Genomic DNA, 17,048 nt, shown 5'->3' with positions numbered 1-17,048 from the left:
CATTTCTAAAACACTTGAACATGCTGTATCCAACCAACTTACTGCTTATCTCTTACAGAATGACCTCCTAGACCCTAATCAGTCAGGCTTCCGGACTGGCCACTCCACAGAAACGGCCCTCATTGCGGTCACAGAGGCACTTCACAGCGAAAGGCCTCTCCTCTGTCCTGATTCTCCTAGATCTATCTGCTGCCTTCGACACAGTCAACCATCAGATCATCCTTGCGTCCCTCGCAGGAATGGGAGTGGCTGGCTCTGCGCTGACATGGCTGACATCATACCTCAATGACCGCTCCTACCAAGTGTCATGGAGAGGGACCCTGTGGCCACCCGCCCCCTGCGGACGGGTGTCCCCCAGGGCTCGGTCCTTGGACCCCTTCTCTTCTCCCTCTACACTAAATCTCTGGGTAACATTATCACGTCTCATGCCTTCTCGTATCATTGTTATGCCGATAATACTCAACTCTTCCTCTCCTTCCCTCCCACAGATATCCACGTCTCTGAGCGGATCTCGGCCTGTCTGTCCGACATCTCCACCACCTCAAACTGAACCTAAGCAAAACAGAATTGCTCCACCTGCCGGCCAAATCCTCCCCCCTGACCGACCTTTCCATCACAGTCGAGAATGCAGCTGTGACCGCGTCCCCGACCACCAAGAAACTTGTTGTTGTCCTCGACGACCAGTTGAACTTCTCTGCTCACATCGCAGCAACAACCAGAACCTGCAGATTCCTCCTGAGCAACATCAGAAGGATTCGCCCCTTCCTGACAAAAGAAGCCACCCAACTCCTCGTCCAATCAACAGTCATCTCCCGCCTTGACTACTGCAACGCACTGCTCGCTGGCCTCCCGGCCACTGCCACCAAGCCTTTTCAACTCATTCAGAACGCAGCGGCCCGCCTGATCTCAAACCTACCAAAGTCAGCCCATGTCACCCCACTTCTTAGAGACCTGCACTGGCTCCCCATTGCTGCACGAATTAGCTTCAAGTCCCTCGACCTAGCATACTGTGCGGCAAAGGGAACCGCTCCCTCCTACCTCAATGGTCTCTAACTACACACCCTCAAGACCCCTACGCTCTGCATCTCCTGGCTGTCTCAGACCCACTCCTATCCGAGCTCCGGGAGGGTCATCAAGAAGAAGCCACCTTTTCTCAGTCCTTGTCCCACAATGATGGAATGAACTACCCACCCCAGTTAGGACAGCCGAAACCTGTCCAATCTTTCGACCGTCGACTAAAGACGCACTTCTTCAACCATTATCTGAAATAATTTTTTTTATTATTATTTTTTTTTAACCCTAACTAACCTTACTGTCATGCACTTGTCCTAATAAACTAGCCTACACTGCACTCAACACTTTGATGAACATTGTTACTCAGCTGATAGAGTTGTGCCCTTCCTGATGACTTGTCGTACAGAACTTGTAAGTCGCTTTGGATAAAAGCATCAGCTAAATGACTAAATGTAAATGTAAACCCCTACTGTAACTGCTCCTGATGATATGCTAATATCGTAGAGTTTACCGGCACCGTGTCAAAGTAAGCAAAAAAAGCTTTTTTATATAGCGCTTTTATCCAAAGTGCTTTACAATTTGTTACTCACATTTTTACCTATTCACTTACACATTCACTCACACATTCACACACAGACGGCGGAGGCAACCATGCAAGGTGCCAACCTGCTCATCGGGAGCAATTAGGGGTTAAGTGTCTTGCTCAAGGACACATCGACACGCTGCCCGGGAGGAGCGGGAATCGAACCGGGAACCTCCGGATTGCCAGACGACTGCTCTATCTCCCGAGCCACTGTTGCTCCTTGAGCAAGACAATTGACCCCTAACTGCTCCCGATGAGCAGGTTGGCGCTTTGCATTGTCGCCTACGCCGTCGGTGTGAATGTGTGAGTAAACTGGTGAATGTGAGGCACAAGTTGTTAAGCGCTTTGGATAAAAGCTGCTATATAAATGCACCATTTACCATTTGAGGACCCTATAGACTCAAGCCAGTAAATCCTGTGCTTATTCAACCTTAATTGCACATGGTTGCGACCACATGGTCCTCAATCCAAACGAATAAGCAATATAGAAAAAGCGAAATAGTTAACACAGTGTAGTAGTGAGAAGTGGATGAAATAATGTCTGTCCTCACCACATCTGTACTCCGGGCAGCAGGACGAGGCGCTGTAGCCAATCACCAGGCGGTTACCAACATCACAGGGCGGGACCTCACCGCTACAGATGGTCATGTTGCACTCTGGACGAGAAGGCAAAGACACAGGACAAGGAAGAGAGGAGAGATATGGTAGGGTGTTGTGTTCCTGCTCTCTCCCTGCCTCTCTCTCTAACTGTCTCTCTCTCACACCCTGTCTCTCTCTCTAACTGTCTCTCTCACACACCCTGTCTCTCTCTCTAACTGTCTCTCTCACACACCCTGTCTCTCTCTCTAACTGTCTCTCTCACACACCCTGTCTCTCTCTCTAACTGTCTCTCTCACACACCCTGTCTCTCTCTCTAACTGTCTCTCTCTCACACCCTGTCTCTCTCACACCCTGTCTCTCTCTCACACCCTGTCTCTCTCTCTAACTGTCTCTCTCACACACCCTGTCTCTCTCTCTAACTGTCTCTCTCACACACCCTGTCTCTCTCTAACTGTCTCTCTCACACACCCTGTCTCTCTCTAACTGTCTCTCTCTCACACCCTGTCTCTCTCACACCCTGTCTCTCTCACACCCTGTCTCTCTCTAACTGTCTCTCTCACACACCCTGTCTCTCTCTAACTGTCTCTCTCACACACCCTGTCTCTCTCTAACTGTCTCTCTCACACACCCTGTCTCTCTCTCTAACTGTCTCTCTCACACACCCTGTCTCTCTCTCTAACTGTCTCTCTCACACACCCTGTCTCTCTCTCTAACTGTCTCTCTCACACACCCTGTCTCTCTCTCTAACTGTCTCTCTCTCACACCCTGTCTCTCTCACACCCTGTCTCTCTCTCACACCCTGTCTCTCTCTCTAACTGTCTCTCTCACACACCCTGTCTCTCTCTCTAACTGTCTCTCTCACACACCCTGTCTCTCTCTAACTGTCTCTCTCACACACCCTGTCTCTCTCTAACTGTCTCTCTCTCACACCCTGTCTCTCTCACACCCTGTCTCTCTCACACCCTGTCTCTCTCTAACTGTCTCTCTCACACACCCTGTCTCTCTCTAACTGTCTCTCTCACACACCCTGTCTCTCTCTCTAACTGTCTCTCTCACACACCCTGTCTCTCTCTCTAACTGTCTCTCTCACACACCCTGTCTCTCTCTCTAACTGTCTCTCTCACACACCCTGTCTCTCTCTCTAACTGTCTCTCTCACACACCCTGTCTCTCTCTCTAACTGTCTCTCTCACACACCCTGTCTCTCTCTCTAACTGTCTCTCTCACACACCCTGTCTCTCTCTCTAACTGTCTCTCTCACACACCCTGTCTCTCTCTAACTGTCTCTCTCACACACCCTGTCTCTCTCTCTCTAACTGTCTCTCTCACACACCCTGTCTCTCTCTCTAACTGTCTCTCTCTCTAACTGTCTCTCTCTCACACCCTGTCTCTCTCTAACTGTCTCTCTCACACACCCTGTCTCTCTCTCTAACTGTCTCTCTCACACACCCTGTCTCTCTCTAACTGTCTCTCTCACACACCCTGTCTCTCTCTAACTGTCTCTCTCACACACCCTGTCTCTCTCTCTAACTGTCTCTCTCACACACCCTGTCTCTCTCTCTAACTGTCTCTCTCACACACCCTGTCTCTCTCTCTAACTGTCTCTCTCTCACACCCTGTATCTCTCTAACTGTCTCTCTCACACACCCTGTCTCTCTCTCCAACTGTCTCTCTCACACACCCTGTCTCTCTCTCTAACTGTCTCTCTCACACACCCTGTCTCTCTCTCTAACTGTCTCTCTCTCACACCCTGTCTCTCTCACACCCTGTCTCTCTCTCACACCCTGTCTCTCTCACACACCCTGTCTCTCTCTCTAACTGTCTCTCTCACACACCCTGTCTCTCTCTCTAACTGTCTCTCTCACACACCCTGTCTCTCTCTCTAACTGTCTCTCTCACACACCCTGTCTCTCTCTCTAACTGTCTCTCTCTCACACCCTGTCTCTCTCACACCCTGTCTCTCTCTCACACCCTGTCTCTCTCTCTAACTGTCTCTCTCACACACCCTGTCTCTCTCTCTAACTGTCTCTCTCACACACCCTGTCTCTCTGTAACTGTCTCTCTCTAACTGTCTCTCTCTCACACCCTGTCTCTCTCACACCCTGTCTCTCTCACACCCTGTCTCTCTCTAACTGTCTCTCTCTCACACCCTGTCTCTCTCACACCCTGTCTCTCTCTCACACCCTGTCTCTCTCTCTAACTGTCTCTCTCACACACCCTGTCTCTCTCTCTAACTGTCTCTCTCACACACCCTGTCTCTCTCTAACTGTCTCTCTCACACACCCTGTCTCTCTCTAACTGTCTCTCTCTCACACCCTGTCTCTCTCACACCCTGTCTCTCTCACACCCTGTCTCTCTCTAACTGTCTCTCTCACACACCCTGTCTCTCTCTAACTGTCTCTCTCACACACCCTGTCTCTCTCTAACTGTCTCTCTCACACACCCTGTCTCTCTCTCTAACTGTCTCTCTCACACACCCTGTCTCTCTCTCTAACTGTCTCTCTCACACACCCTGTCTCTCTCTCTAACTGTCTCTCTCACACACCCTGTCTCTCTCTCTAACTGTCTCTCTCACACACCCTGTCTCTCTCTCTAACTGTCTCTCTCACACACCCTGTCTCTCTCTAACTGTCTCTCTCACACACCCTGTCTCTCTCTCTAACTGTCTCTCTCACACACCCTGTCTCTCTCTCTAACTGTCTCTCTCTCTAACTGTCTCTCTCTCACACCCTGTCTCTCTCTAACTGTCTCTCTCACACACCCTGTCTCTCTCTCTAACTGTCTCTCTCACACACCCTGTCTCTCTCTAACTGTCTCTCTCACACACCCTGTCTCTCTCTAACTGTCTCTCTCACACACCCTGTCTCTCTCTCTAACTGTCTCTCTCACACACCCTGTCTCTCTCTCTAACTGTCTCTCTCACACACCCTGTCTCTCTCTCTAACTGTCTCTCTCTCACACCCTGTATCTCTCTAACTGTCTCTCTCACACACCCTGTCTCTCTCTCCAACTGTCTCTCTCACACACCCTGTCTCTCTCTCTAACTGTCTCTCTCACACACCCTGTCTCTCTCTCTAACTGTCTCTCTCTCACACCCTGTCTCTCTCACACCCTGTCTCTCTCTCACACCCTGTCTCTCTCACACACCCTGTCTCTCTCTCTAACTGTCTCTCTCACACACCCTGTCTCTCTCTCTAACTGTCTCTCTCACACACCCTGTCTCTCTCTCTAACTGTCTCTCTCACACACCCTGTCTCTCTCTCTAACTGTCTCTCTCTCACACCCTGTCTCTCTCACACCCTGTCTCTCTCTCACACCCTGTCTCTCTCTCTAACTGTCTCTCTCACACACCCTGTCTCTCTCTCTAACTGTCTCTCTCACACACCCTGTCTCTCTGTAACTGTCTCTCTCTAACTGTCTCTCTCTCACACCCTGTCTCTCTCACACCCTGTCTCTCTCACACCCTGTCTCTCTCTAACTGTCTCTCTCACACACCCTGTCTCTCTCTAACTGTCTCTCTCACACACCCTGTCTCTCTCTCTAACTGTCTCTCTCACACACCCTGTCTCTCTCTCTAACTGTCTCTCTCACACACCCTGTCTCTCTCTAACTGTCTCTCTCACACACCCTGTCTCTCTCTCTAACTGTCTCTCTCACACACCCTGTCTCTCTCTCTAACTGTCTCTCTCTCTAACTGTCTCTCTCTCACACCCTGTCTCTCTCTAACTGTCTCTCTCACACACCCTGTCTCTCTCTCTAACTGTCTCTCTCACACACCCTGTCTCTCTCTAACTGTCTCTCTCACACACCCTGTCTCTCTCTAACTGTCTCTCTCACACACCCTGTCTCTCTCTCTAACTGTCTCTCTCACACACCCTGTCTCTCTCTCTAACTGTCTCTCTCACACACCCTGTCTCTCTCTCTAACTGTCTCTCTCACACACCCTGTCTCTCTCTAACTGTCTCTCTCACACACCCTGTCTCTCTCTAACTGTCTCTCTCACACACCCTGTCTCTCTCTCTAACTGTCTCTCTCACACACCCTGTCTCTCTCTCTAACTGTCTCTCTCACACACCCTGTCTCTCTCTCTAACTGTCTCTCTCTCACACCCTGTATCTCTCTAACTGTCTCTCTCATACACCCTGTCTCTCTCTCCAACTGTCTCTCTCACACACCCTGTCTCTCTCTCCAACTGTCTCTCTCACACACCCTGTCTCTCTCTCCAACTGTCTCTCTCACACACCCTGTCTCTCTCACACACCCTGTCTCTCTCTCTAACTGTCTCTCTCACACACCCTGTCTCTCTCTAACTGTCTCTCTCACACACCCTGTCTATCTCACACACCCTGTCTCTCTCTCTAACTGTCTCTCTCACACACCCTGTCTCTCTCTCTAACTGTCTCTCTCTCACACCCTGTCTATCTCTCTAACTGTCTCTCTCTCTAACTGTCTCTCTCACACACCCTGTCTCTCTCTCACACCCTGTCTCTCTATCTAACTGTCTCTCTCACACACCCTGTCTCTCTCTCTAACTGTCTCTCTCACACACCCTGTCTCTCTCTCTAACTGTCTCTCTCACACACCCTGTCTCTCTCTCTCTAACTGTCTCTCTCTCACACCCTGTCTCTCTCTGTAACTGTCTCTCTCACACACCCTGTCTCTCTCACACCCTGTCTCTCTCTCTAACTGTCTCTCTCACACACCCTGTCTATCTCACACCCTGTCTATCTCTCTAACTGTCTCTCTCACACACCCTGTCTCTCTCTAACTGTCTCTCTCACACACCCTGTCTCTCTCTAACTGTCTCTCTCTCACACCCTGTCTCTCTCTAACTGTCTCTCTCACACACCCTGTCTCTCTCTCTAACTGTCTCTCTCACACACCCTGTCTCTCTCTCTAACTGTCTCTCTCTCACACCCTGTCTCTCTCTAACTGTCTCTCTCACACACCCTGTCTCTCTCTCTAACTGTCTCTCTCACACACCCTGTCTCTCTCTGTAACTGTCTCTCTCACACACCCTGTCTCTCTCTAACTGTCTCTCTCACACACCCTGTCTCTCTCTCTAACTGTCTCTCTCACACACCCTGTCTATCTCTCTAACTGTCTCTCTCACACACCCTGTCTCTCTCTAACTGTCTCTCTCACACACCCTGTCTCTCTCTCTAACTGTCTCTCTCACACACCCTGTCTCTCTCACACACCCTGTCTATCTCTCTAACTGTCTATCTCTCTAACTGTCTCTCTCACACACCCTGTCTCTCTCTGTAACTGTCTCTCTCACACCCTGTCTATCTCTCTAACTGTCTCTCTCACACACCCTGTCTCTCTCTCTAACTGTCTCTCTCACACACCCTGTCTCTCTCTCTAACTGTCTCTCTCACACACCCTGTCTCTCTCTAACTGTCTCTCTCACACACCCTGTCTCTCTCTAACTGTCTCTCTCACACACCCTGTCTCTCTCTAACTGTCTCTCTCACACACCCTGTCTCTCTCTGTAACTGTCTCTCTCTCACACCCTGTCTCTCTCTAACTGTCTCTCTCACACACCCTGTCTCTCTCACACCCTGTCTCTCTCTCTAACTGTCTCTCTCTCACACCCTGTCTCTCTCTAACTGTCTCTCTCACACACCCTGTCTCTCTCTAACTGTCTCTCTCTCACACCCTGTCTCTCTCACACCCTGTCTCTCTCTCACACCCTGTCTCTCTCTAACTGTCTCTCTCTCACACCCTGTCTCTCTCTAACTGTCTCTCTCACACACCCTGTCTCTCTCTCTAACTGTCTCTCTCACACACCCTGTCTCTCTCTAACTGTCTCTCTCACACACCCTGTCTCTCTCTAACTGTCTCTCTCACACACCCTGTCTCTCTCTCTAACTGTCTCTCTCACACACCCTGTCTCTCTCTAACTGTCTCTCTCACACACCCTGTCTCTCTCTAACTGTCTCTCTCACACACCCTGTCTCTCTCTCTAACTGTCTCTCTCACACACCCTGTCTCTCTCTAACTGTCTCTCTCACACACCCTGTCTCTCTCTAACTGTCTCTCTCACACACCCTGTCTCTCTCTAACTGTCTCTCTCACACACCCTGTCTCTCTCTAACTGTCTCTCTCACACACCCTGTCTCTCTCTCTAACTGTCTCTCTCACACACCCTGTCTCTCTCTCTAACTGTCTCTCTCACACACCCTGTCTCTCTCTCTAACTGTCTCTCTCACACACCCTGTCTCTCTCACACACCCTGTCTCTCTCTAACTGTCTCTCTCACACACCCTGTCTCTCTCTCTAACTGTCTCTCTCACACACCCTGTCTCTCTCACACACCCTGTCTCTCTCTAACTGTCTCTCTCACACCCTGTCTCTCTCTAACTGTCTCTCTCACACCCTGTCTCTCTCTAACTGTCTCTCTCACACCCTGTCTCTCTCTAACTGTCTCTCTCACACCCTGTCTCTCTCTAACTGTCTCTCTCTCACACCCTGTCTCTCTCTAACTGTCTCTCTCACACACCTTGTCTCTCTCTCTAACTGTCTCTCTCACACCCTGTCTCTCTCTAACTGTCTCTCTCACACCCTGTCTCTCTCTAACTGTCTCTCTCACACCCTGTCTCTCTCTAACTGTCTCTCTCACACACCTTGTATCTCTCTAACTGTCTCTCTCACACACCTTGTATCTCTCTAACTGTCTCTCTCACACACCCTGTCTCTCTCTCTAACTGTCTCTCTCACACACCCTGTCTCTCTCACACACCCTGTCTCTCTCTCTAACTGTCTCTCTCACACACCCTGTCTCTCTCTAACTGTCTCTCTCACACACCCTGTATCTCTCTAACTGTCTCTCTCACACACCCTGTCTCTCTCTCTAACTGTCTCTCTCACACACCTTGTATCTCTCTAACTGTCTCTCTCACACACCCTGTCTCTCTCTAACTGTCTCTCTCACACACCCTGTCTCTCTCTAACTGTCTCTCTCACACACCTTGTATCTCTCTAACTGTCTCTCTCACACACCCTGTCTCTCTCTAACTGTCTCTCTCTAACTGTCTCTCTCACACACCTTGTATCTCTCTAACTGTCTCTCTCACACACCTTGTATCTCTCTAACTGTCTCTCTCACACACCTTGTCTCTCTCTCTAACTGTCTCTCTCACACACCTTGTATCTCTCTAACTGTCTCTCTCACACACCCTGTCTCTCTCTAACTGTCTCTCTCACACACCCTGTCTCTCTCTAACTGTCTCTCTCACACACCTTGTATCTCTCTAACTGTCTCTCTCACACACCCTGTCTCTCTCTAACTGTCTCTCTCACACACCCTGTCTCTCTCTAACTGTCTCTCTCACACACCTTGTATCTCTAACTGTCTCTCTCACACACCTTGTATCTCTCTAACTGTCTCTCTCACACACCTTGTCACAGCTGTCGTCTATCTGTCATCGCTAGGGTTGCAACGGTGATGTGGAATTTCCCATGACTAATAAACTCACGACAACACCGGTGTTACTGGTGACATTTTACAAAATGCCGCTCAATATCTGTAGAGTGCTCACTTTGATCTTTAACGTTATGCGGCTACATTGATCCACTGTGTCTGTCCATCTAAGTCTGTTTTTAAATGCATCTTCAATCATTAGTATCCATTTGTTGGACAGACAGAGTTGACGTCAGGTTCTATTTAAAAAATAAACCAACAGACAGTAATACCTTCCGTCACTTTTCTATCTGTTCATTGACGGACGGATCAATGTACTGCACAAACATGCTGTTGCTGGTCTGGACTGGTCCTCTGAGCTCCTTTCCAGTCAAGCTTTCGCTGCTGCAGGGTTTAATCCAAAATATTTCCAAATCCTCCGCTATCATCGTGTAAAATGTCATGTCATCTCTAGAGCCTTCTTTCTCGCATTTCATTGTATACTTGTATGCCGTGACAAATAAAACTCTTGACTTGACTTGACTTCTCTCCTTCAAGTGAAGTTAAAACTACTGTAAGTGAAAGTGAAACCTAAAAATAACTGCTGTCCGCACGTTCAGTTTATAATGTCTGATTTAAAACAGGATAGATTACTACTCATGGCAGTGCCGTCTGGGAGAAATGCGAGGCCCTGTGCGAGATGTAAACGCGAGGCCCCCCCTATAGGTAAAGAAAATAATAATAATAAAAAAAAAAAATCTAATATACTTTTTTATTTTATTTTTTATAATATATTTATTTTTTATATATACAGTCAACGTATTCTTAAATAATAGCGCTGCCCGAGGCTGGGCATACAGTCAACGTATTCTTAAATAATAGCGCTGCCCGAGGCTGGGCATATGATACAGTCAACGTATTCTTAAATAATAGCGCTGCCCGAGGCTTAGTGGCAATGCACCTGTACAGTTGTACACCTGGCAGTAACAGGGAAAATGCATAAAACACCCCTGGAACCTGATAAACAAGCTTAAAGCCAGGTAAATTTTTCAAGCACGACATGCATATTTGCAGTGTTGCCTTATTTGAATCGAACTCTATAAGCTTAGTACACACGTCACAAACTGCACGAGCACAGTGTGAAATGTTCCCAGAGAGCAATTTGTAAAGCTGGAGTGATCATGTTGAGCAGTAATGTCCAGGCAGCAGAACAGTGCATAGCATTACTGCACATTCAATATTGATACCGGAGCAGACCCTGTTGCATGATGCAACACACCGAGTGAGAGAGAGAGAGACAGAGAGAGACCGAGAGAGCGCGAGAGAGAGAGAGAGATCGCGAGAGAGCGTGCGAGAGAGCGAGAGAGAGAGAGCAAGAGAGAGAGAGCGAGAGAGAGAGAGCAAGAGAGAGCAAGAGAGAGAGTGCAAGAGAGAGAGAGAGAGAGAGAGAGAGAGAGAGAGAGAGAGAGAGAGAGAGAGAGAGAGAGAGAGAGAGAGAGAGAGAGAGAGAGAGAGAGAGAGATCCACGGCCGGAACAGAATAGATTGCGTTAAAAACTCACCCTAACGCAGAATCAGGTCCAAGCTAGCTAGGTTAGCTAATGCTAGTTAGCTGTCCCTGCCTTTAGCTAAGCTACTAGCTGACATGGCTAGCCCAACTGAACCACACGTTAGCACTCGATAACGTAGCTAAAGCTAACTAGCTAGCTAGGTTAGCTAACGCTAGTTAGCTGTCCCTGCCTTTAGCTAAGCTACTAGCCGACATGGCTAGCCTGACTGAACGTTCTAACACGCAACAACTTTCATCTTCAGTCCATCTGCCGAACGTCCTTCGTCTTGGCATAACCTAATCACTATACTTGGTATTGATAAGCTTACGGCACGCAGCGTTATTTCTTCTGCTCCGATGCTGCACATTTGGTTTTCAAAATTAGGATGCTCTTGGCCAAGACATCCACTCGCTCCCGTGGATAGTGCCGAATAATAAATAATAATAATTCATTTATTTTGTATAGTGCTTTTCAAAGACCCAAAGTCGCTGACAATAGGCAAAAAAAGAAACAAAGAAAAACAAAGAAACAGAACCACAGGGAAACGGAGGACAATAAGAATACACAGGAAACATAAAACCATGAGTAACGGATAACAATTACGGGAGTGAGTAGGGGAGACAGTCGGGAGGAGAGTAAGGGAAAACCAAGGGGGGTGGGGGGGGGGGGGGGGGGGGCAGGAGAGGAGAGAAAGTGGGGCAGGGGAAAATGGTGGCGAGTTGGAGGAGGGTGGTTATGGGTAAGGAAGGTTGAATGCTTGGGAGAACAGGTAGGTTTTGAGTCTGGATTTGAAGGTGGAGAGTGAGGGAGAGTCTCTGATGGTCTGAGGGAGGGAGTTCCAGAGTCGGGGTACAGCTCGTGAGAATGCCCGGTCACCGAAACTTTTGAGTCTGGATGACGGGACAGTGAGGGAAAGAGTGGAAGAGGACCGGAGGGAACGGGTGGGGCGGTAGGGGAGAGGGAGGTCAGTCAGGTAGGGGGGGGGGGGCAGGCTATGGAGGGCTTTGAAGGTGAGGAGTAGTGTTTTGAAGTTAATGCGTTCCTTGATCGGGAGCCAGTGGAGGGAGTGGAGGACAGGAGTGATGTGTTCGCGGGACCGGGTGTTAGTGAGGAGGCGGGCGGCTGAGTAGACCCCGAATAGGCTGAATAGACCCCGTAACTGTACCCCCTCCCCTCGTGGATAATACCGGTCTTCTTCACATCTCTCTACCGACTACCAACAATAGTTAACTAGTCACGTCAAAACAAGCAGCCAAATGCTTTGTGACCAAATGTTTTGCAGGGTTAGGTCCTCAAGTGAAACACATGAACTCACCACAGATCTTCTTGGGTCCCCAAGTGAAACACGTGAACTCACCACAGATCTTCTTGGGTCCCCAAGTGAAACACGTGAACTCACCACAGATCTTCTTGGGTCCCCAAGTGAAACACGTGAACTCACCACAGATCTTCTTGGGTCCTCAAGTGAAACATGTGAAGCTGTGAACTCACCACAGATCTTCTTGGGTCCTCAAGTGAAACACGTGAAGCTGTGAACTCACCACAGATCTTCTTGGGTCCTCAAGTGAAACACGTGAAGCTGTGAACTCACCACAGATCTTCTTGGGTCCTCAAGTGAAACACGTGAAGCTGTGAACTCACCACAGATCTTCTTGGGTCCTCAAGTGAAACACGTGAAGCTGTGAACTCACCACAGATCTTCTTGGGTCCTCAAGTGAAACACGTGAAGCTGTGAACTCACCACAGATCTTCTTGGGTCCTCAAGTGAAACATGTGAAGCTGTGAACTCACCTTCTTGGGTCCTCAAGTGAAACACGTGAAGCTGTGAACTCACCACAGATCTTCTTGGGTCCTCAAGTGAAACACGTGAAGCTGTGAACTCACCACAGATCTTCTTGGGGCAGCAGGCTCCCTCCTCCAGCACGTCTAGAACGTACTCTCCTTCCCTCTCGCACAGCGGCGCAGGGCTGGAGCTGCAGTCTGGCTCCACTGCCACCACGGAGCCGTTCTCCGCACACTGGTACAGGCAGCAGCCGCGGACAGAGCCGTTCCACACCTCCCCTGGAGACCGAGGGTTGCCTTCGTTGTCCGTGCACACTGTTGACGCCAGAGACACTCACTGATACATGGGCATACAGTAAGGTAGTGAGTCTACATTATTAATAATTATTATTATTATAACAGTCTTTCTACTGTATGTTATTAACTAAGAAGTCATTTGGGGACATTCTTCATACCCCTATTTGTTAGCATTGCTAACAAATGCTAACGATTTTGGCTTCCAATATCTCAAATATCTATTTCAATTTGATAGATTGAAATAATAATAATAATACACGTTATTTGTATAGCACCTTTCATACAAGAATTGCATCTCTATTTCACAGCAGAAATGTTGTGAAGGATCAGATTAAACCGAATATGTATATTTATTTATATATATATATTTAATTGTATTTGTATATCGTTTGATATCCCCTGTATATTCCTTGCACAATATGCATTGAATATCCCCGTTTCTACTAAACAGCCCATAATAGTTTCATTCTACCATTGGACGAGAACCTGGCGCCAGGTTGCCATACCCCTAGGTCCAAGTTCAATCGTGCCGCCTAACATGTCGAGGCAACCCCCGGTTCCGCGCAGTAATATGCCGGGCGAAATACGAATGGTACTATTTGTTCATAGCGCATATATATATGGCGCTCGTAAAGTAGAACTTTCTTTTAGTCCAGTTCTTTACCCTCCAACAGAGTGACAGACGCAAAAGCCTCCCCACGACGCACGTGCGGTGTAGTAAGGCCTACTTGGCCCAGAATAGGCATTGAGATATCGTGTAGATTAATAGTTGAATGGTCATAGTTTGGCACCATACCGTCGAGTTGGACGTATTCTATTAAGCTAATAGTAGTCTATTGATGTATGGTGCATCGTTCGGTTAGAGTTCTACAGTTATCAGCACCCCCATCGTTCCTGACGCTGGACGCTTAACCAGGCTGGTCAGACCCCTAGTGGTGATTGCATCCGAGGAGCTCCGGGTCAAGAGCGACTGGACCCGTATATTGGATTACTCTACCCAGACGACGGCGAGCCTTCCACGGCTCTTGGATTATGCTTTGTGTGCTTTGATTATTCCATGGATAAAGGCCAACACTGCCGAGTGTTGGAATTACCCCCCGGAGAGAACTCCAGGTGAGGCGGCGCTCTACACGTGAGGTCGCACCACGTCTCTCCGTTGTGGACCGGCAGATACCGTTCCACAGAGGGTCCAGCTGTATTCGTCTGCGGCCCGAGGTTCTGTGGGCACCGTGTCCAAGACTTTGGATTCTCCCAAGACACCGTCGGCCAGATGGGATACCGCCAGCGGCTTCTCTAACCCCCCCCTCCTACTGTCTTACAACCAGCGGGACCCCCCCCCCCCTTAGTGTATCCAGCTATAATCATTTAAGTACCATCGCTATCGTTTCCTAAATATTCCAGGTTGTATACTTACTCCCTGCGCAACCAGAGATTGGACATTCAATGTTGATTTACCTACGAATACTCATTTGCCATAAAAGTGCATATTCAATATTTCAAATCATAAATGTAATTAAGTGAATGTTGTATACACCTTTTGCTGTATTAAATATTCGATTTGGTACATTTGTGTTGGTTCGTTTCATCAGGTGGGAAAGTGTTCATCATACTTATATCTTGTACTGGGTGGCCAGAAGTTAAAGTACATGAGGTAGTGGTATTAAATATCATATCTAACAATACAGTCAGGGAATTGTACCCCTCAGTTACACCTAACATTGATAGAATCAAAGCAATGCATAAAGTGCAGACAAAATAAAAGCAGTGCAATAAAATAGCTTTCATTTACAGTGCATTAATCATAAAAATAGACATACAATTTGCATAAAATAGACAAGTGTATTAAAAGGCTACGGTGAAGTGGTACAAATCAGCCTCTTCAAAATGGGCGGAGTGGCCCTTTAATAAAGCGTTCACACGCGCGGGCGCGACCACGCCGCCACTCACCACAGCGGTCCTCCGTGACACAGTAGGGGGAGTCGGCGCGGTGCAAGATGGTGCCGCTGCGACAGACGCACTCCTCTCTGATGTAGGAGCAGGTCGTCTCCTCGTAGTACTCTCTGTTCTGACAGGTGCGGCTGGTGCAGGTGCTGACGCATGACTTGTACTCCTTACCAGACGGACACCTCAGCGCTGTGGGACGACAGGCACTTAGACATGCGCCAGTGAGTGACATGTGTGCGCCAGTGAGTGATATGTGTGTGTGTGTGTGTGTGTGTGTGTGTGTGTGTGTGTGTGTGTGTGTGTGTGTGTGTGTGTGTGTGTGTGTGTGTGTGTGTGTGTGTGTGTGTGAGTGTGTGAGTGTGTGTGTGTGTGTTTGTGTGTGTGTGTGTGTGTGTGTGTGTGTGTGTGTGTGTGTGTGTGTGTGTGTGTGTGTGTGTGTGTGTGTGTGTGTGTGTGTGTGTGTGTGTGTGTGTGTGTGTGTGTGTGTGTGTGTGTGTGTGTGTGTGTGTGTGTGTGTGTGTCTCCTTACGGCAGAAGTTATGTCGTCTCCAGCTGATGCAGACTTGGTGTGTGTAACAGACCGCCACGTACGCTGCCAGGAAGTCACACTGGTGGTCCTTGTAATGCAGGTCCCCCGCCCACATGATGTCACAGAACTGATCTGGAGGCACCTGGACATTAGATTAGATTAGATTCAAATGTATTTCCATTATGCAGCAAGTACAGTACAAGGAAAATAAGTTTGGCATCCAAAAAGGTGTGCAAATGTAACAGTAAAGTGCAATACTAATATAAAATGTACAGCCAGGTGATTAAACTGGGTATACAATATATAAATTAGTACTACTGAGTCATAGTGCTAATCAGATGTATGTACAGAGTTGTAGTATTAATATGTACAGTCAGTGATACAGGTATAAAGACACTATGGCACTAAGTCATACTGGCCAGCAGCGTAACTAGTAAGAGAAGGTAACTTTAACTTTATTTGTTTATTTGGACGGGACAATGCAAAATGTATGAACACCGTGGAGTGTAAAAATTGCCGGATTTAGCTCATTTAGGCAAATTTCCATCCGTTGTCCCCAAACATAAAAACAGTAAGAAATGTACAAATACATAAAAACAGGACACATAAAAACAGTAACAAATTTACAAATACATAACAGCAATACACAGAAATACTAGTGGCTAGAGATATGTCACATGACTAGTTGGTCTTCAGCCATTTTCTTTTGCCCTGTAAAAGAAGCAAGGGTGGGGCTTTCCCTTATGGAAATGGGGAGACTGTTCCACGTTTGACTGCCTTTTATGGTCAGGACATTTTGGCCAAACGTGGTCAGTCTACGTTGGAACATGCAGTCACCTCTGGTGTCTGACCTGGTGCAGAGTCCAGTGTTTATTTTTTTGTAGATGAATTCCTGTACAGGAGGGGGAGCTGGTCCATGTAGGCATTTGTAGATGAAGCCCTTTTTTATTATTATTTTTTTTTTTATTATCTTTTTCCTCCTTATTTTTTCCGTTTTTCTCCCATCCCAATGTTAGTCGTTATGCCAATTCCCAATCCCCTTCCTGGTCGTTGCGCACTCTACTCCCTACTGTTGGTCCGGGAGGGTGGAGACTATCACATGCTTCCTCCGACACATGTGTACCCAGCCCACCGCTTCTTTTCACCTGGCAGCGCAGACTCTCACTGGGAGAGTGTAACGTGTGGAAGGTCACACTACCTCTCTTAGATCCTTCCCTTGCTGTGCAGGCGCCCCGACCAAACTGTAGGAGTCGCTGTTTACAACAACCAGGACCCACTCTCGCCGGGTTTCCCACCTGCTAACACTGCCAATTATGTTAGTATGGACGGTCGGCCAACCCGGAAGC

General features: G+C 48.2%; 1 protein-coding gene across 1 annotated transcript in view; it reads right to left on the bottom strand.

The window, feature by feature from the left end:
- The window catches only part of otogl (otogelin-like), a gene marked incomplete at both ends in the record, with an annotated part of 152,222 nt that overhangs the window by 12,296 nt on the left and 122,878 nt on the right, over positions 1-17,048 (bottom strand). The window contains 4 exons of the mRNA XM_084335231.1: positions 2,149-2,253; positions 13,035-13,247; positions 15,177-15,362; positions 15,703-15,844. Of these exons, the coding sequence (XP_084191357.1) occupies positions 2,149-2,253; positions 13,035-13,247; positions 15,177-15,362; positions 15,703-15,844 (646 nt within the window). The remainder of the gene's footprint in view (positions 1-2,148; positions 2,254-13,034; positions 13,248-15,176; positions 15,363-15,702; positions 15,845-17,048) is intronic.

This window comes from Notolepis coatsorum (assembly GCF_963971535.1).
Source record: "Notolepis coatsorum genome assembly, chromosome: 18".
Classification (NCBI taxonomy): Eukaryota; Metazoa; Chordata; class Actinopteri; order Aulopiformes; family Paralepididae; genus Notolepis; species Notolepis coatsorum.
Note: the sequence above shows the minus strand (reverse complement) of the source record. Positions and strands in the feature narration are given on the sequence as shown.